This window comes from Agelaius tricolor, unplaced genomic scaffold (assembly GCF_023055355.1).
Source record: "Agelaius tricolor isolate 1412-34295 unplaced genomic scaffold, bAgeTri1.0.p SCAF_41, whole genome shotgun sequence".
Lineage (NCBI taxonomy): Eukaryota > Metazoa > Chordata > Aves > Passeriformes > Icteridae > Agelaius > Agelaius tricolor.
In genome coordinates, this window is record NW_027269301.1 from 3024660 (window position 1) to 3044934 (window position 20275).

Consider the following 20275-nt stretch of genomic DNA (forward strand, 5'->3'; position numbering starts at 1 on the left):
GTTTCCATTTTTACATTTATCAAAAAAGGGTGTTTTGCATTATCTGTAAACCCTGAGTGTGAAACCTTTCTCTGGTTGTCTCCCTTCTCCCCAGGCAGCACGAGACAGTGATTCCCAGTGAGCTGCCCCTCGGCCAGGAGCTGACGGCCACGCTGCGGGAGTGGGCAGTGATCTGGCACAGGCTGTACGTGGTGAGTGCCAGGGCTGGGGCTGTGAGGGGAGCTCAGCCTGGGAATGGGGCTGTGAGGGGAGTGGGCAGTGATCTGGCACAGGCTGTACATGGTGAGTGCCAGGGCTGGGGCTGTGAGGGGAGATCATCCTAGGGCTGGGGCTGTGAGGGGAGTGGGCAGTGATCTGGCACAGGCTGTACGTGGTGAGTGCCAGGGCTGGGGCTGTGAGGGGAGCTCAGCTTGGGCTGGGGGCTATGGGGGGAGTGGGCAGTGATCTGGCACAGGCTGTACGTGGTGAGTGCCAGGGCTGGGGCTGTGAGGGGAGCTCAGCTTGGGCTGGGGGCTATGGGGGGAGTGGGCAGTGATCTGGCACAGGCTGTACGTGGTGAGTGCCAGGGCTGGGGCTGAGGGGAGCTCAGCCTGGGAATGGTGACTGTGAGGGGAGCTCAGCCTGGGAATCGTGAGGGTGAGGGGAGCTCAGCCTGGGAATGGGGCTGTGAGGGGAGCTCAGCCTGGGAATGGTGGCTGTGAGGGGAGCTCAGCCTGGGAATGGTGGCTGTGAGGGGAGCTCAGCCTGGGAATGGTGACTGTGAGGGGAGCTCAGCCTGGGAATGGTGGCTGTGAGGGGAGCTCAGCCTGGGAATGGTGGCTGTGAGGGGAGCTCAGCCTGGGAATGGTGACTGTGAGGGGAGCTCAGCCTGGGAATCGTGAGGGTGAGGGGAGCTCAGCTTGGGCTGCTGGCTATGGGGGGAGTGGGCAGTCATCTGGCACAGGCTGTACGTGGTGAGTGCCAGGGCTGGGGCTGTGAGGGGGGCTCACCTGGGGCTGAGGACTTTGAGGGGAGCTCATCCCAGGGTTGGGGCCTGTGAGGGGAGCTCATCCCAGGGCTGTGGCTGTGAGGGGAGCTCAGCTTGGGCTCTGCAGGGAGCTCTGTGCCTCTGCCTGGGGCAGAGCTGAGTGATGGAATGGGGGGCTCAGAGTGTTCAGCTGTGGGGTCTGTCAGAGGCAGGGTGACACTGTGGGTCACACTGTCACTGTGTCAGGGCTGCCTGGGGGGCCCAGCTCACCTGGGAGATCCAGGCCTTGCTCTGCCTGTCCTTGCCAGCCCTGCATGAGGGCAGGAAAGCCCAGCTGGGCACAGAGCTGGAGTTTGACACAGCTGTGGGCAGGCTGGGCTCTGCTGGGCTGGGAGGGTTGTAGGAACCCCATGGACTGGCTGATGCCCACCCAGAGCTCCCCTGGGAAACAGGGACAGAACCAGGGATGTGTCATGGGGGGAGATGTGACTTGTCAGAAATCCCCATCATGGAATGTTCTGGGCTGGACGGGATCACTGATCCAACCCCAGGCCCTGCACAGACACCCCAAAATCCCACCTTGGGCATCCCTGGCAGTGCTGTCCAAACTGTCCTGGAGCTCTGGCACCCATTGCCTGGGGAGCCTGGGCAGCCTTTCCCAAAATCCAGCCTGACCCTCCCTGGCACAGCCCCAGCCATCCCTGGCTCCTGAACCTGCCCCACAGAAGGAATTCCTCGGCTGCTCCAAGGCCTCCCATGTCTGGAGCTCTCAGTAGGGTGGGGAAGGAGCTCTCATGTCCTAAATCCCTGAGCACAGAGTCCCCTCAGCAGTGGCACAAGCCTGGCACTGCAGGGATCTGAGGACTGTCCTGCAGCAGGTGCCTCTTGCTCAAAGAAATGAGTCCACAGGGCCTTGCTTTATTTTAAAGACACATTAAAGAGTCAAATTTGATTTTTCTCTGAGCAGGAACGACTTCAGCCTGCACAAAATGTGCTCCAATACTTTAATTAAGAAGAGAGAGTGAGTTTAAATGAGCTCTAATCACCCAGTGCACCCAGAGCAAGTTTTCCTATTGGAAATTTCATCAGGCCACAAATAAGTTGTGTTTGTGTGCCACGAAACCACAAGAATTTATTCCACCCTCTCAATTTAATGAGAAGCTCTACATGATGGTATTACTGTGTGAAAAGAGAGTTTTGTTCCTGGCATTTTTTATTTCTGAATAACTTTCAGGTCCCAGCCTCAGAATCTGTTTTTTTAACAAGCAGAAATCTTTCATGTTCCTGTGCTTAACCACTATAAGTCTTAAAATAGGTTTGGAAAATGTTGTGGTTTAAAATGGATTTGAGTTTATTTTATTTTCCCTGCAGTATGTATTAAAAGAATTTTTTAAAAAGCTAGAGGAGGAAGGAGGCATTTGAGGAGAAAAAGGAAACACGAGGGGATTTTTTATTTTGGCAGCATTTAATTTCACTTCTTTAATTTCTGTGGGTTTCATTGCAGCAGTGGCTTTATCTCCACTGCAAAATAAATACAGAAATGGGGAGAGTTTTTAATTGGTCTAGTTAATAGGAATTAGCTGTGGAGATAACTCAGGTCAAATTGAGGTCTGCTCTGAAAATTCACATGAATTGCCTTTCTTTGCAAGCTTTTTTATGCAAGAACATGGGGTGGTGGGGGGGGTTGTTTATGAAATGTATCTCAAATATCTTTTCTATGGAGCTAAAAGCTCAAGCAGCCCCCGTCAGCACCTTGGTGTTCACCCAAATCGAAGGGAGGATTTTTTTCATACCTTTAAATTTGAGGGAAATATGAGTAGTTTATGTCATTGCTGTTCATTGCAGAGATGAGAATGGGGAGATAATTGCAATTAGGTTCTCTTTGTGCTGTGTGGGAGCAGGAGGGGTTTGTATGAACAGCTCCAGCGCCCAGGGAGCACCAGAAGGTGACAGGGGCTGTGGGGGAGATGTGACCCAAACCTGGCTCCTGGCCTTTGGGGCCTCAAACCCCAGGGAAGGCTCTTAATGCAAAACCAGGCACTGAATTAGGCTTAAATTTCTCCTTTGGAGCTGAATGACCTCATCACTGTGCCAGTAACTCAAATCTGTGGCAAAAGAGTCAGAATCCTCCCAGGAGCTGCCCCACTGAGGTGGCAGAGAGAGGGAAGCCTGGGCTCCCTTTTTAATGGGTTAAATGTCATCCCTGACACTTTAAAAGCTTATTTACTTATCTAAGCACACACTGCCACAAACAGGGTGGGTTACCACATATCCATGTTTAATTACAGCCTTGGAGCTTGGAGGTGCAGGAACAAGGTGTGGGGATGGGACTGATTTTATGAGGGTGGAACCAGTGAAGGGCATGGGAAGTATTTTCATTAATTAGAGATGGTAACAGGAATGGCAGGAGGGGACTCTTCACCAGGCAGGTTTTGTTCAGTATCCTTGTGCAGTTGTGGTCCTTTAACATAATTTCTCTGTGCCTTTTATAAAAAATCTCCATCAGAGTGGTCTGGAAGTGCTGGAAATCACCAGTGGTCTATTTTTAGTGGGTGAGGTTTTTCTGAAATAATGTCCCAGGGAAAGGTGAAGCCCTTAAAGACACTTAAAGATCTTAAAGGCACTTAAACCTTGGCAGTGCCAAGTGCTGCAGAATTTCCTGTGTGGCTCTGATCTTGTGGTGTCACAAAGTGCCAGGTATTTTTAGTTCAATAAAACTTGTGTGGTTCTGCAGCTGCACACATTTCAGAAAGGTTGCTGAGCTAAGGTTCCCAGGTTTTCCTTGATTAAAATTGCCCTTTTTTTTTGCCTCAGAACAACAAAACCACACAGTTCAGGCATGTCCAGCAGCTCACCTACAGCCTGATAGAGTGGAGATCCCAAATCCTCTCTGGGACCCTGCCCAAGGATGAACTGGCTGAGCTCAAGAAAAAAGTCACTGCCAAGATTGACTATGGCAACAGGTGAGCTCCAAACTCCACCTGCAGGGCAGAGGAGGCTCCCAAACCCCAGGGAAGGCTCTTAATGCCAAAGCAGGCACTGAATTAGGCTGAAATTAGGTGAAGTGGCAGCTTTGAGTCCCTGTGACATTGTGACCACCTGGCAGGTGGAGATGGAGCAGTTGGTTCTCGATGTGCCCCAGATCTCTGTGCCTTGCCAGGAATTGTCCTCTCTGAATTCTGCTCAAATCCTGGCATGGGGGGGCCTTTCCCTTGGAGCACAGTGTGTGCCTGGGTTTGGATGTGTGGGGAAATGCTCTGCTTTATCAGGAGCTGAGGGACAGGACTCCCCAGACACCCCAGCCCTCAGTGGTTTGCAGTCCCCAGGACTCATTTATCTGCCTGTCAGCTGTGACTCAGGTCATAAGTGAATTAAGAAGAAGCTTATGGCAAAGAATAACAATGAGCTGCAATCTGGGAGCTTGGTAGACATTCACCCACCTTTGAAACAAAGCCATTGAAGCAGGAATAAGGGAGATGTCACCTTAGGATTGAATTGCCTGACAAATTCCTTCTCTCTTCAATGGGAAAATGGGAGGGAGGAGTTTTTTGGGGCAGGAAGACCAGTAGTGAGTGAAGTTATTCCAAGGTTGGGATGTTGAGCACTGGCAGCCTGGGCAGGGATTTGATCTTTGCTGCTGACACATTCTGGCTCTTTTTTTGTCTCCTGGGGCTGTCCAGGATCCTGGGTCTGGACCTGGTTGTCCGAGATGACAATGGGAACATCCTGGACCCAGATGAGACCAGCACAATCTCCCTCTTCAAGGCCCATGAAACTGCATCCAAGAGGATTGATGAGAGGATTCAGGAGGAGAAGGTACCTCTGCTGTCCCTGGTTTGTCCTCTGTGCCCACTGAGCTTTTATATTCCTCTTAATGTTGAGCTCCTATGGCAACAGAACTAAATTCTCCTGTGTTTGTTTGCGTGGAAATATAAAATGTAATGGAAATCTGGAATTCTTTGCAGTCCCTGCAGCAGAGTTTGGACCTCCGGGGACAGCCAATATTCAACTCCACACACACTTACAGCCTCTATGTGAACTTCAAGAACTTTGTCTGCAACATTGGGGAAGATGCAGAGCTGCTGATGAGCCTCTATGACCCTGACCTCTCCAAATTCATCAGGTAGGGGCTTTTTTGGAAATTCTTAAGCAATGTAGTCATCAAGGTGATCATTCAAAGAAGTCAGTGGGTTAGAAAGGGAGATCCAGCAGATGTTTTCCAGTTCTGTTGGTTGCTGCCCCAGTGGGGGAAGATGAATTCCAATTACTTTGGAATGAGTTTCAGAGAGATAGGAAGTCCAGGCACTGTCCCTCCTAAAGCTGGGTATTTCTTTGATCCCACATTGTCTTTTTATATTCTTAATTTTCCCTGCTGTGGCTGCAAGCCTTGGTTAAGCATTTTATTAATTGTTTCCCAGTAAATCATGGATTTAAATGATGTTTGCTGTCCAGCCAGTGCCAGTTCACATCTGAAGAGTTGGGAGGATATGAGGAGCTTTATCAGGGAGGCAGTTCCGTGTCAGGAACACTCTGTGTCCATCACTGCAGTTATCAGGTGTGGCCATGCAGTGGGAATTGTCCAGGGAAGCAGCTGCCAGGGCTCACCCCATCCTGCCTCCATCAGTGAGTCACTTCAGAGGCGTTTTGGGATAAAAGATTGGTCAAATATTCCTTAAAGGTTAAAATGCTGTTGGGCTTTTGCCAGGAAATGAGGATGTCAGGTGTTGATTCGTTAAAATTTACTTTTTCTCCCTTTCTTTGCAGTGAAAATTACCTGGTTCGTTGGGGCAGCAATGGGATGCCTAAAGAAATTGAGAAACTGAACAACCTCCAAGCAGTGTTTACTGTAAGTTCAGAGAATCCCAGAACAGGTTGGGTTGGGAGGGACCTGAATCCCATCCAGTGCCAGGGGCAGGGACAGCTCCCACTGTCCCAGGCTGCTCCAGCCTGGCCTTGGACACTTCAGGGATTCAGAAGCAGCCACAGCTCCTCTGGGAATTCCATCCCAGCCCATCCCCACCCTCACAGGGAAGGATTTCTCCCCATTATCCCATCACTCCCTCTGGCAGTGGGAAGCCATTCCCTATGTCCTGGCACTATCAGTATCTCCATCCCCCTCATGGTCTCCCTCCAGATCCAGGCCACAATTTTTACCTGTGTAGAACTCAACAAAACCCCTCCTGTGGTATTCACATTCTCTGAACAGAGAGAGACATCATTCTCTCTCCCAGGATTTTTCCTGGGGAAGGCAATGAGAAGCTCAGAGAAGAAGAGAAAACCATTCTTACCTCTGCTTGCTGCTGCTGTTTGGCACATGTGGAAGGTGTTATGGAGATTGTTTACCCAAAGTGATTTGGTTACTGCACATTGGTGAAGGTTGTTTTGTTTCCTTGGCCAGTTGGGTCAAAGCTGTGTCCTGGCTGTCTCAGACAGTCATGGGTTTTTCTTTAGTATCTCTTTAGGATGTAATTTAGTATAGTATTAGTGTAGTATTATAGTACAGTATATATACTATATATATATATATAGTATATAGTAATTATTACTATTTAGTATAGTATTACTATTTATTATAGTATTATATAGTATAGCTTAATAAAGCAATTGTTCAGCCTTCTGAAATCATGGAGTCAGATTACATTGTGCCCTGGCTGGGGGATTGCCCGTTTCCCCTCCCTCCTTCCCTCCCTCCCTCTCTCCTTCTTTCTTCTTTTCCTCTCAGAAAGGACACTGATGGAAGTTGATGTGAGCTCTTTTTTCAGGACTTGAGCAGCTCAGACCTGATCAGGCCCAGGATCAGCCTGGTGTGCCAGATCGTGCGGGTGGGGCACATGGAGCTGAAGGATGGCAAGAAGCACACCTGCGGGCTGCGCAGGCCCTTCGGCGTGGCAGGTGGGCACTGCCCCCCTGGGGGCACCTGCAGGGCCCACTAAACCCCTGGGGGGCCTGGGACATGGGGCTGGGAACTGGGAGCTGGGTGCTGTGAGTGCCAGCACACACTGGGAGCTGCCAGGGCCAGCATTTCTGCTCCAGGGCGGATCAATTGTCCCTCTGAGATGTTTCATGAAGGTGATAGCTGGAGATCAAACTCTGTCACTGCTCACTTTTGTCACTTTTGTCACCTCCCACAAATATAACAGGCTGCCAGGCTGCAGCAGACTTATCAGGGCCTTATCAGAGTGGGATTTGCTCTTCAGGACTCAGGGGATAAAGCTGGAGGTTTTAAAGGAGCCTTGGTGAAAGAGGCTGCCAATTCTTATTTTATTCCAGGGACTTCTTGTGAAGGGGCTTGCTTGAAATCCTTGCTGGAAATAATATCCAAAGAAGCAGCATTTGAATACAAGTGGAATTTCTTTGCCTTGAAATGCCCCAGTGCCACCTGGTTTTCTCAAAGGGTGTATTTTATAAGAGTATTTTATCAGGGTGTATTCAACATGTTCACACTCACTGCTATGCAGAGCTGACAATGCACATCATTGTAAATGTGCTTTTAAAAAAGTTAAAATGAGAGCGATGCCCTCCATTGCTGTCACAGAATCCCAGATTTTTTGGGAGTTGGAAATAACCTAAAAATCCCATCCAGTTCCACCCCTGCCATGGCCAGGACTCCTCCCACTACCCCAGGTCGCTCAGAGCCCTTGTTTTGAATGACACTGGCCCAAAATAACCCCTTGTTGTTGCCATTCTGAGAGGGCAGGGCTCTCTCTGGGTTCTTGCAGCTCTGAGTGATGCTCTGCTGTCGTTGCAGTGATGGACATCACTGACATCATCCACGGGAAGGTGGACGACGAGGAGAAGCAGCATTTTATCCCCTTCCAGCAGTGAGTACTGGGCTCCAGGGCTCAGCCACCCCTGGCCAAAGCAGGCATCCTCTGGGGAGGGACAGATGTGTCTGGGAGCCTGGCAGAGCCCCAGGGGCTCTACAAACAGATCAGCTGATAGCAGCAGGCAGCTCTTTGCAGGGAGAGGCTTCTGTCACTCTCAGGAGCCTTTGTTCCCCTTGGTTTTCATGGCTCTGTCAGAGACTCAATTGCTTGGGGACTTCAGCCCTGCAGCTGGAATTTCTGGGTACCTGTGGGGTGAGGAAGAGGAACACAGAGTAAAATAATGTGGGGCTGGAGGAATGTGACTTACAAAATGTTGAGGGGTTGAAAGGCAGGATTTTCAGAGAGGTTCAGCAGAGATGGGGCTTTTTGTCACTGCTGTGTGGGAGCCTCTGTGCCACTCCCTGCCCGCCTTTCCTGGTCAGGCTCAGTCATAGGGAGGGAAGGGGGTTCTCCCTCTTTCTGGGGAGGAAATTCCAGCCCCAATGAGATCTGCATTTCTGCACTGAGAGTTAGACTTGTGTGTTTGTTCTGTCTGCTCTGATTGCTCCCTTTTTTTGGCACATTGGAGTAACAAAAATGGAGCTTGTTTGGGTAGACCCAGCCTTGTTGTTACAGCCCTAAATAGAGCAAAGCATTGGCTGCAGCCATTTGTTATTACAGGGTATTTTCAGGGGAGATTTGGGTTTGTTTCCCTGCCCTTTCAGGGCCTGGAAGGATGGCTTTCCCTTTGCAGAATAATGTTAGTCCGCTACTTTGTTTTCTTTTTTTTTGTGAGTTTGATTGGTTATTTTTTATTTGTTTAGGGGTTTTTATTTTGGTTTTACTTTGTTTGTTTGTTTGTTTGTTAATTGTTCTGGTTCGGGGTTTGTTTGGTTTTTCTTATTTGTTTGATTAGCTTTTTGGTTTGTTGGTTTGGGTTTTTTTCCCATTTTTCTTCTGCTCCAGTGAGGCTGAGTTCAGACCCCAGCTGGACACCAGGGTGGGCAGCCTGTGGAGACCTCGTTTCTCCCTCATTGTTGGTGGTGTGGGTACAGGAGTGAAGTCAGGGTCAAGATCCAAACCTCACGAGTCTTGTTTGTGACTAGGGATTGGTTCATCACTTAGGTGTTGTCACAGCAGTCATCAATTTATATTAATTTATATTAGTTTACCAATAGTTAATCTGCATAGAGACAGCTCTGAGACAAACCTGAAGTCAGGGCTTAAATCCTGAGGTCAGTGTTACTTACCTTAGGCCTGAGGGATAGACTGTGGTGCGTTTCCTAGTGTGAAAGTTTAAACGGATTTTGTGCAGGTGAAGGAATGAAAATCCCCATGGAATCCTTAAAAAACCCCCATTGATTTGTAAACCAGCCAGCTGTTGGCCAGCCCTCTCTTGCATGTGATTGGTGTCAGTCTGTCCCAATTCCTGACCCCGTTTTTGTGGTCCCCCTGCCCAGGATTGCCATGGAAACCTACATCAGGCAGCGGCAGCTGATCATGTCCCCCCTGATCACCTCCCACGTCATCGGCGAGAACGAGCCCCTCACCTCTGTCTTCAACAAAGTCATCGCTGCCAAGGAGGTCAACCACAAGGGCCAAGGTGCAGCCTGGGGCAACCCAGCCTGGGGGAGGCTCCAGGGAATAAATGGGTGGTGAAAGTCTAGGGAGCAAGGTTTAGTGGAGTTCAATCCCTTCCCCGAGCCCAAGAGTCCTTGCCATGGTTCTCACTTTGTCCCTTTGTCCCATCATGCATGGAGGTGGAATCCAGATAAAACCAGACAAAACTTGCATGAGAACAGCTCCTCCAGCTCCTTGCTTGCTGGTCATACATTTAAGGTCAATACTTTTTAACACCTTTAAAATAAAAGTGTGTTATAGGGCATGAAATACTTGTAAGTGGACATGGCTGCATGTCCCAAATGGCTTTGGGGTTAAATCACATTATTCCAGATTTTTCTGGTCTTCCTTGTCTCAAAGTCACTCAAGATTCATCTCTGAAAGTTTGGGCCTTGTTTCAGAGAATCTTCTTGCCAAGAAAAATCTTTCTCAGATTCAGGGACAGGAAGGACTGGGCAAGAGAGAACCAGATGGGGACATGGAATTGTCATGAAAACACAGATTTTTTTGGAATCACAGGCTTAAATTTCACGGGTTTGTACCTGTTTATTTTCAGTAAACAAGTGTCATCTCCCTTTCTTAGGTCTCTGGGTCTCCCTGAAGTTGCTCCCTGGGGATCTGGCTCAGGTTCAGAAGGATTTTTCCCACCTTGTAGACAGATCCACTGCAGTGGCTCGAAAAATGGGGTTCCCTGAGATCATCCTTCCTGGTAGGTCCTGTGTGCTTCTACATTCCATGGAGTGAAAGAGCCACCTGAAATGCTAGAATTTCTGTCACAAAAAGATTTATTAAAAAAAAATCTGAAAACTTTATATTTTTCTTCAAATTTCCAGGTTATTTTCTTATTTTTTTGTCACAAGAAGTTGAAAACATGAGTTTCCTTTCTTATGGCAAAATGATGGTTTATGGAGCTTTTGGAAGAAAATGTCTCTTTAGTCGAAGGAATTTTTGTTGCATATGGCTTTGACCTACCCATTCAGAGTGGGTTTAACCCTAGAGAGCTCATTAAATTAAAAAACAAAACAAAACATAAGTACAGAGGTTTGTAGAAAGGAAAATGGTTCATTTTAGAAGATTTCATGTAATTTGAGACAGAGATGAAAATGGTGTGATGGGGGGTGTTGTTAATTAAAGGGTAAGAGGAAGTTAGGATAACGTGGCACCCAAGGGTGTTAAATTTCAAGCTGTCACAGTGGGAATGAGAATCCAGCTCATTAAACTCTGGGAATTGCAGGTGATGTCAGGAATGACATCTACGTCACCCTGATCCAGGGGGAGTTTGACAAAGGCAAGAAGAAAACCCCCAAGAACGTTGAGGTCACCATGTCTGTGCACGACGAGGACGGGAACCTGCAGGAGGTAGGACGGCCTCTGACACCCTCTGAAGATTTACACCCAAAATCCTCCATATTTACCTTTTTCCCCCTGCCTGTGTTTTGTCCAAAGAAAGCCATCCACCCTGGGGCTGGCTACGAGGGAGTCTCGGAGTACAAGTCTGTGGTTTATTACCAGGTCAAGCAGCCCTGCTGGTACGAGACTGTCAAGGTATGGCTCTGTCATCACTGCTTGTGACCGTGTTCACAGGGGTCTTAGGATGAGGGTAGAGATGAGAATGTTGACTCTATGTTTTAGAAAGCTTGATTTATTATTTTTTGATATATATTATATTAAACTATACTAAAAGAATAGAAGAAAAGATTTCATCACAATGCTAGCTAAGGATAGAAAAAGAATGATAACAAATGTTTGTGACTGACTGAGACAGTCTAGACAGCTGGGCTGTGATTGGCCATTAATTAAAAACAACTTCATGAGCCCAATCCCAGATGCACCTGTTGCATTCCACAGCAGCAGATAACCATTGGTTACATTTTGTTCCTGAGGCCTCTCAGCTTCTCAGGAGAAAAAATCCTAAAGAAAAGATTTTTCATGAAACGTGTTTGTGACAACTGTGTGTCGCTGCTGAGTCAGGAAGGGAGTGAGGAGACACGTTAACTCACTTCAGCTGGTTAATCTGAGTTTATTACAAACCCATTTTTTAATACCCCTTCTGATAGAGGTGGACCTGATTGGTCATTTAATTAACACCCCTCACACCACTGGCTGGTTAAGAGGACACCCTTAGGTAAACATCTTATGAGAAAACAGCTGTTGAAAACACCAGCTGCAAGATTGGTTTAATTCTTTCTCTGAGCTTCTCACAGCTTTGTCCAGAACAATTCCTAGGAAAGTGATCTATTTCTGTCTCTCTGACTACACTGCCACACCACAGGTCCCCCTTTTTGTTTAAAGGAGGGGGCAGTGTTTGTTATCCCCTGCAGGGCCCCTTGCAGGAAGGAGGACAAGCACAGCTCAAGAGTCTTTTCAGCAATTTGCCAGTTGTTAATCAGAACCTCAATCAGAGACTGGTTTAGAAGGGTCAGAGACATTTCCAACATATACCATTGAATTCTGTCCAGTCAAGCCTTGCTGTGTGTGTTTTTCTTATAAAAAGCCCTTGCTAATTCTGAGGCAGTGACACACATCATGAGTCTGCTCAAGGGTCGGGTAGTCGAACTTGTCAACAGCCCTTTTCCAGAAACTTCTACATCTGCCTTCTTCTCTGTGTGCAAAGCAGGACTGATGTAGAACAGCAGCTGCAGCAGCACCAGAATGTGCTGCAGAGTGCCTGGGGACAGGGACAATGCTGTTTTCATCCTTTCTCCATGCAGGTGGCCATTGCCATAGAAGAAGTCAGTCGCTGCCACCTGAGGTTCACCTTCCGTCACCGCTCGTCCCAGGAGTGTGAGTGCCAGGAAGGGGCACCTGCAGGACTGCTCTGCTCCTCCCACTCCCACTGAGTGTAGAACTTGCATTTCTGTTTATTCACAGTGTTGCAGATTTTCTTCTTCCTCAGTTTACTTATTCCCAGTTTTGTGGCAAGCAAAAAACCAAAAATAATTCAATTTTTTTGCACCCAAAATTTGGTGCTGGTTTTGTCCTGAAACTAAAATTTTGTAAGGAGCAGCAGTTTATCCCCCTGAAAGACAATTGTGAACGTTTGTTATTGCTTTGGCTTCTGAGTGTAGGGTGTTGCTTTTAATTTATTTCCCAAAATTCACTGCAAGGCCTGGTGGGCTTCTAATGATCTTCCTATAGGAGGATTTCTAATTAGGCTAATGAAAGGCTAATGAGAACATTAGAGCCAGAAGTTCCATCAGATCACTTCAGAGCCCTGAAATGAGATCAATAATGTGAGGCTCAGCCATTTAAAGGCTCTCAAAGGTGCCTGGGTCTGAGGGCAGTGACATCCTTCCATATCCACAGCTCACAAACCAAAATCCCAACCAAAAGTATCTATAGAATTCTATCTCAGAGGATATAGAATTATATAATTGTTAAGGTTAGAAAAGACCTGGAAGATCAAGGAGTCCAACCATTAATCTGTCCAGAAGAAACACTAAAATTGTGTGTGGGAGGTGCTCCAGGAGGATGTGTTTGTGTAGCTGCAGTTACCTGTTAAATAAAGCTGCTGATGAGGTTAGAGGGCTGCATTTTGGATTGTGTGGACATGAATAAGACAATGGCTAATGAAGATTTCTCCTGTTTTGCAGCCAGGGATAGATCTGAGAGGGCTTTTGGCATGGGCTTTGTGAAGCTGATGAATGCAGATGGAACGACGCTGCAGGATGGCAAACACAATTTGATTATTTACAAGGTAACCTGGGCATTTCCAGCCTTGTCTCGTGTTTGACTCATCAAAACTCTCTCCTGGCTGATTTTCCAAGCAGTAGAAAGCTACAAAATGTGTGTGTGGGGTGGGAAATCCTCCTAAACTTTGTGGCTTTGGAAACAGCTCAGTTCATTGCAGTATGGGCAACTTATCCCTGAAATTAGGAACTCAAACAATGATAGAAATGAAAAAGTGTTTCAAACCCATTCTGGCTGTCACTGTGGGCCATGACCCTTCTCCCTGCTGTGTCCAACCAACAGGGTGACAACAAGAAAATGGAAGATGCCAAGAGTTATTTGACTCTTCCTTACACCAAAACAGAGATGGAGGAGAAGGAGACTCCCTCAGGGAAAAACCTGCACTCTCTGGCCAACTTCACCCCCACGAAAGACAGCACAAAGGACAGCTTCCAGATTGCCACTGTCATCTGCTCCACCAAACTCACCCAGAATGGTAGGGCTTCTGCTGGGGCTCTGAATTACAGAGGGCATTTTCTCCATTTTCTCCAGGCAGCTTTTTGTGTGTGGCCAGAGAGCTTCAGCTTTCATTTTGCTGCTCATGTGTCAGTGGCAGCCCTGTCCATCAAGCTGCCAGAAGAAGCTCCCAGAATGTTTGTGCAGCCCCTAGAAACCCTTTCACACAAATATTCGATCCAGACTGCCAGTGCTCAGCCCAACAAGTGTGCTGGCACATGTGGAAATGTCACCTGTCAGTGACAGTGTCTGTGTTTTATCAGAATTTGAAGTATTTGAGGTTAATTGCCTTCTTTCCTCTGCCTGTTCAGAGAGCAGCAGCTAGGGCTGAGCTCTCCAGGGTGATGATGTGCATTAGCTCTGCCCTGCCCAAAGGGGTCACAATGAAGAGCAGTGTGTGCCTGAGTCCAGCCTGGGCTGGTCACTGATGGGAGACTTCCAGCAGCTCTGGAAGGGCCTGTGCTGAGTTGTGCTCTTCAGTAAAATTCCTGGCTTCAGATACCTGCTCTTGAGACCTTAAAAAAACCTGCAGAATGGTCTCCAAATGTGTTATCAGATGGCAGCCAGGTTTCCATTTATAGCAGAGCTTTGCTGTTTTGCCAAGACAAAAGCACCTCAAGGTAACATTCTGTACCTCAGGGTGATTGCTCTTTGTGCACTGACTAAAAATAGCCCCCAGCCCTGCTGTGGGCTGCTCTGCAGCCCTTCAGGCAGCTGTAATTGCTGATTGCTCTTTGTGTCCTTGCAGTTGACCTGCTGGGTTTGCTGAACTGGCGCTCCAATGCCAGCAACATCGCCCACAACCTCAGGAAGCTCATGGAGGTGGAAGGAGGAGAAATTGTGAAGGTATTCCCAGGGATCTGAGCCTCCTTGGTGCACACACTCTCGTGTGTCAGCCTGGTGTTGAACCTACCACCAACCCTGGTGTTGTCTGGGTAGGCTGGGAGGGAAGGTCTGAGTGCTGAGGAATGGGAGAGTCATCAAATCATGGGATGGTTTGGCTTGGAAGGCACCTTAAAATCAGCTTTTTCCACCCCCTGCCATGGGCAGAGGCACCTTCCACTGTCCCAGCTTGCTCCAGCCTGGCCTTGGACACTTGGACACCAGGGATGGAATAGCCACAGCTCCTCTGGGAACCTGTGCTCCACCTCTCATAAGTGGAATTCACCAGAATTACAGAAGTTGAATATCAGGGATCAGGGAGAGAGCAGTGACTTTATTTTCCTCTTTATCCTTATGAAATAAGAGATACATCCAAAGCCTAACTTTTCATTTTCAACTCCTTTGTGAATGAGGAGGGGCTTGCTGTGAATCTGGGAGGAGAGACAGCCCAGAGATCCCATAGAATACTGTGGGGAGTGGACCTGAAATGGGGGAATTCCCACAGAAAACCTGAAGGATTCAGGAGGAAGCCTTACCTGCAGAGAGGGGTCTCAAGAGTGAATGTGCTGGGATTTTGCAAGGTGATGGTTTATGGAGCAGCTGAGCATGAAGTTAATGTGTCCCTGTGTCACTGCAGACAGGCTGGGTGCAGGGTCCTGCCTGGGACAGGGCCAGGCTGCTTTGGAGAGCTCAGGATCTTCATCCTGTGGGATGAAAAAGCAATGGAACAGCAAAGTAGGGCTGTTTAGAGCTGAGAAGAAAGATCTTCCTTACTGCAGAGATGATCATGACAGTCATGTGCATGAACACAGGGCTGGGATCCCTTCTGAGATGTTTCCTATGGACACAGGGCTGGGATCCCTTCAGAGGTGTTTTCTCAGGGACACAGGGCTGGGATCCCTTCTGAGGTGTTTTCCTATGGACACAGGGCTGGGATCCTTTTTGAGATGTTTCCTCATGGACACAGGGCTGGGATCACTAGTGAGATGTTTCCTCATGGACACAGGGCTGGGATCCCTTCTGAGATGTTTTCTCATGGACACAGGGCTGGGATCCTTTTTGAGATGTTTTCTTATGGACACAGGGCTGGGATCCCTTCTGAGATGTTTTCCTATGGACACAGGGCTGGGATCCCTTCTGAGGTGTTTTCTCAGGGACACAGGGCTGGGATCCCTTCAGAGGTGTTTTCTCATGGACACAGGGCTGGGATCCCTTCAGAGGTGTTTTCTCATGGACACAGGGCTGGGATCCCTTCAGAGGTGTTTTCTCAGGGACACAGGGCTGGGATCCCTTCTGAGATGTTTTCCTATGGACACAGGGCTGGGATCCCTTCTGAGGTGTTTTCCTATGGACACAGGGCTGGGATCACTAGTGAGATGTTTTCTCAGGGACACAGGGCTGGGATCCCTTCTGAGATGTTTTCCTATGGACACAGGGCTGGGATCCCTTCTGAGATGTTTTCTCAGGGACACAGGGCTGGGATCCCTTTTGAGGTGTTTCCTCATGGACACAGGGCTGGGATCCCTTCTGAGGTGTTTTCTCAGGGACAGGATTTACAGTCCAGCCAGGCTGTAAGGGGAGGAATGATCCAACTCATGCTCCTGTGCAGAACTCCAGAAGCAGTTGCCTTTCCCTACCCTTTTACTGTTCCTTTTCCCCTCTAGTTTTTGCCAGACACCCTCGATGCACTTTTCAACATCATGATGGAAATGTCAGAAAATGAAACCTATGATTTCCTGGTGTTTGATGCTCTGGTGAGTGAATCTTCTATGGCTGCAGAGTTTGTTTTCAGCCACATTTCCTGGTGATTCCAATGAGCAATTGGTATTTTGCTCTAGAATTAAATGATATTTAAACACTTCTTAAGGCTTTTTCAGGAGCCAGGACTGAAATGCACATCAGGTTTTTAGTAGGCACAGTGGGAAGAGTAATAAATTGCACACACACAGTATTTAGTGACTGTTATAACATTATTAACACTCTCTGTAGCATTAATGCTGTTGATAAAACAAAAATTATAACCCAGCAAAATAAATTAGAGACTGTTCTATCCAAGTTAGTGTGCAGCTCTGTGCATCTGTTTCCTTCTGGACTTTTGGCAGGTATTTATTATTTCTTTGATTGGAGACATCAAGTTCCAGCATTTCAACGCTGTGCTTGAGACTTACATCTACAAACACTTCAGTGCAACCCTGGCCTATGTGTGAGTATTGGCCCAGGCCTCGGGTGTCACCCAGCAGTGTCACTGAGGGCTTTGAGGATGACATCAGCTCTTGGTGATGGATTTCATTAGGTCATTTTGATGATGTTAGTGGGATGAAGGCAGCAGGGAGCAGACTTCCATCCCTTCTCTGTGTTCAGGAGAGAAAGAATCCTTCTTATTGCTCTTTTTGCCCTCTAAAAAATTCTGTTGTGAGATTTTTTTTTTTCTGTGAAAACAGACAGAAAAGACACTTCCCTCATAGATCTTGGCTTTCCAGCCCTTTGATCAAGAACCCCTCAGCCAAATGTCACCACCCTTGTGGTAACAGAAGTGAAAAGTTCAAGCTGAGGCCAATAGGGAGGGCAAAACCAGAAACCAAACTGCTTTTCCTCTCTGAAAATCTCCTTTTGATTTTTACTGATCCACATTAACTGGCTGTCACCCTAAAATCAACACAACTTGAAGTCCCCCTCTGCTGCAGTGCCTCCTTCCCTGCCCTGCCACACAATCACTGCTTTCCTGTTCTCCTGCTCCCCTCCTGGGAATCCTCACACAGGGACAAACCTCAGTCCCTTCCCCTGGGAGTGGGGTTTGCATCTTCCTGCACAGCTCTTTTTAGGGCAAAGAGCAGAGCCAGAGGGTGGAATCTGCAGACTTTCAGCCCAAGGTTTGAGAAGGAGATGGGCTGTGAGGAGGAGCCCTGGGGTGTTCCTGGGCCTGCAGTTCCTCTCTGGGGTGAGGAAGCTGGACTTGCACAGGAACTGAGCTGTACCTGTATTGGTTCCTTTTTCTATTTCCAAAGGAAACTCACCAAAGTCCTGAACTGCTACGTGGGGAATGCTGAGGACTCCAGCAAGACAGAGCTGCTCTTTGCAGCCCTGAAAGCCCTGAAGTACCTGTTCAGGTTCATCGTGCAGTCCCGGGTGCTGTACCTGAGGTGGGTCCGGCCCTTCCATCCCTGGGCCTCCTCTGGGAAACCCACTGGAGTTCCTTCAGTGAATATCACTAAAGCAGATACTCTTCACCAAATCCTCTATCACTGACTGATTAAGAGGATCTTTCTGCCCTTTGTCTGTGGCTGGAACAAATGAGTTGAGCAAAAATTGAAATACCTGATTAGAAGGGAGAAAAACCTTTTAGTCCCCCCTAACATGCAATAAGCAGCACGTGGTAGAGCTGAAAAGTAACCCAGTATTTATTTTTATAAAGTAAAACATGGAATTTCCTCCTCATTTTCAGAAACTTTAAGAAACCAATACACAGATTCTTCAGTCATTAGATGAGGTGGGAGAAGACACATTCTCCAGTTGGAGTAAAATCAGATTGGTTTAATTGCAGCCTCAAAAACATCTTTCCAGAGATTGACAGTGAGGGTTTGAAACCCTTTATTCATGTCCATTCTGGATTTTTTTCCTGTTTAATACTCGGAACCCAAGTAGAATTTGCTGCAGTGGCAGCCTAAAAAGTGTGGGTTTTCCCCTATAACAGATTCCAGCAGGAAATGGCTGCAAAATCTCCAATTCCATTTTAACCCCCATGGCTTTGTCAAGGGAGATGGCATGGAGATGTTGTTCCACAGGATGAAATCCTGTTTGAGCTGCTGGATTTCTGTGTGTAACTGGCCCTGTTCTTTGCAGTGTGTATGGGAAAAGTGAGGATGGGAATGAATTCAATGATGCAATTCGCCAGCTCTTCCTCTCCTTCAATGTCCTCATGGACCGGCCCCTGGAGGAGGCTGTCAAGATCAAGGTGAGCAGAATTTCCAGGGGAAAGTGAAAAACTTCAATTACATCAACTGGTGCAGTTGGGAAGGGGCTGGGCCAGAAAAAGGAATGAGAGAATTATCCATGAATCCCTTCTCTTCCATCTTTCCCACTCTGCACTGCAGATCTGGCATGGCTGGAGGATCTTTGGATTCATAAATTTGATTTTTTTGATTTTAAACCAGTTGTCTGCAGTTGTCCTCAGATTAGCTTTTGACAAAAACTGGATTTCCCACATGCATTTCATGTCCTTGGTTTCTTTCTTCTTTCAGGGGGCAGCTTTAAAGTATTTGCCAAGCATCATAAATGATGTCAAACTGGTATTTGACCCTGTTGAGCTCAGGTAAGTGTATGAAGTTTGTTTGTCCTCTAAACCCAGTTTATCTGGTGCGGAGAATTTTGGAAACCTGGCTGAAAACAGTCACTCTGGTTATGATCTGATGGTGCAGATCCTGTGCATGGACTCAAGGAAGTGCTTGCTGGGCTTTAGAGGAAGTCAGGGGAGTTCAAAGGATTCTCTGCATCCCAGTTTTTCAGTCTGGGAGTGTCCAAGGCCAGGCTGGAAGGGGCTGGGAGGTGGCAGCAGTGCAGCTGGGTGATTTTAGGGTTCCTTACTACCCAAATCATTGCAGGATTCTGGGATCCTTACAGGCACCTTGAGATTTTACTGAAAAGCAAAATCTGAGGGCAGTGAAGTGTTGAAATCTTATGCAAGTTTCCACCAGTTCTTGGTGAATGCTCCTGTAAAGTGTGACAAAGGCTGAGCCTTGGCTGGGAAATCAAAAGTTATGTTTATCCAGGAAATTCTGAGCCCTGTGGGTTCCTGGTTGTGGTGCTCAGGGCTTTGCCCAGAGCTGCCCAGCCCTGTCTCCCTGTCCTGACACAAGTGATTTGCTGGGAAGCAGCAGACAGGCAGCAAATGTCCGTGGAATTTCATTAAAGGGAATCTGGGGTTGGAGTGAGTCACCACTGCTGATGGAAGGGGCATCTGGGAGGAGGCTGTGCCTTTGTGCTGGGGATGTTCCAGCTTTCTCCAGGCTGCTGAGTCTGTTCAAATGAGGCTTTCACACTGTCCCTGGGTGTGACAGCCACTGTGATTAACCTGTGAGGGTACAGAGCACTGCCTGCTTATAGGGTTTGGGATGCACCTGGGCTGTCCTGGAATAAAAGCTTCATTTGAAGAGGTTTGAGCCTGCAGTTCCTGAACACTGCTCAGTTTTACCTTCACAGAATTCTGTGGCTAGGTTGGAAGAGACCTTAAAGATCATTGAGTCCAACCCATGCCCCAACACCTGAACAGGACTTCAAGTCCTGTGCTGAGTCCCTTGAAGATCACTCAGGGCTCTGTGGGAATGTGCCTGTTGGATGGAATTCCCAGAGGAGCTGTGCCTGTCCCATCCCTCCCACGCTGGAGCATCCTGGGGCAGTGGGAGGTGTCCCTGCCATGGCAGGGGCTGGAGTTGGTGAGCTTTGAGTCCCTTCCACCCCAGCCCGTTGTGGGGTGCTGTGGTTCCATGTGTGGCCCAGGTGCAGGGCAGTGTCTGTGGGGGATGGCTGGGCTGATGCTGGGTCCAGTGCTGACCCCCTGCTCCCTGTGGGTTGCCCACAGTGTCCTCTTCTGCAAGTTCATCCAGAGCATCCCTGACAACCAGCTGGTCCGGCAGAAGCTGAACTGCCTGACCAAGATCGTGGAGAGTGACCTGTTCAAGCAGGCTGGTGAGTGCCACTTGGGAGGCTCTGGGCTCTGCCAGGGGCCACACAGCCTTCACAAGGAGCTCCCTGACAGTCATCAGGGCCAGTCCACCACTAAATCCAACTCTAGAAACATTCCTTGCCATGGAAGAACTGA

At 48.1% G+C, this 20275-nt stretch overlaps 1 protein-coding gene across 1 annotated transcript in view; it reads left to right on the plus strand.

Moving 5' to 3' along the window:
• DOCK5 (dedicator of cytokinesis 5) overlaps positions 1 to 20275 on the plus strand; it is an 87206-nt gene that overhangs the window by 24621 nt on the left and 42310 nt on the right. Inside the window, exons 5-25 of the mRNA XM_071454801.1 lie at positions 95 to 191; positions 3782 to 3930; positions 4648 to 4783; positions 4933 to 5090; positions 5732 to 5813; positions 6730 to 6859; positions 7716 to 7788; positions 9234 to 9376; positions 9977 to 10102; positions 10628 to 10752; positions 10840 to 10938; positions 12105 to 12177; positions 12987 to 13090; positions 13366 to 13558; positions 14327 to 14424; positions 16125 to 16214; positions 16563 to 16663; positions 17466 to 17600; positions 18301 to 18412; positions 18699 to 18769; positions 20036 to 20142. Of these exons, the coding sequence (XP_071310902.1) occupies positions 95 to 191; positions 3782 to 3930; positions 4648 to 4783; positions 4933 to 5090; positions 5732 to 5813; positions 6730 to 6859; positions 7716 to 7788; positions 9234 to 9376; positions 9977 to 10102; positions 10628 to 10752; positions 10840 to 10938; positions 12105 to 12177; positions 12987 to 13090; positions 13366 to 13558; positions 14327 to 14424; positions 16125 to 16214; positions 16563 to 16663; positions 17466 to 17600; positions 18301 to 18412; positions 18699 to 18769; positions 20036 to 20142 (2402 nt within the window). The remainder of the gene's footprint in view (positions 1 to 94; positions 192 to 3781; positions 3931 to 4647; positions 4784 to 4932; positions 5091 to 5731; positions 5814 to 6729; positions 6860 to 7715; positions 7789 to 9233; positions 9377 to 9976; positions 10103 to 10627; positions 10753 to 10839; positions 10939 to 12104; positions 12178 to 12986; positions 13091 to 13365; positions 13559 to 14326; positions 14425 to 16124; positions 16215 to 16562; positions 16664 to 17465; positions 17601 to 18300; positions 18413 to 18698; positions 18770 to 20035; positions 20143 to 20275) is intronic.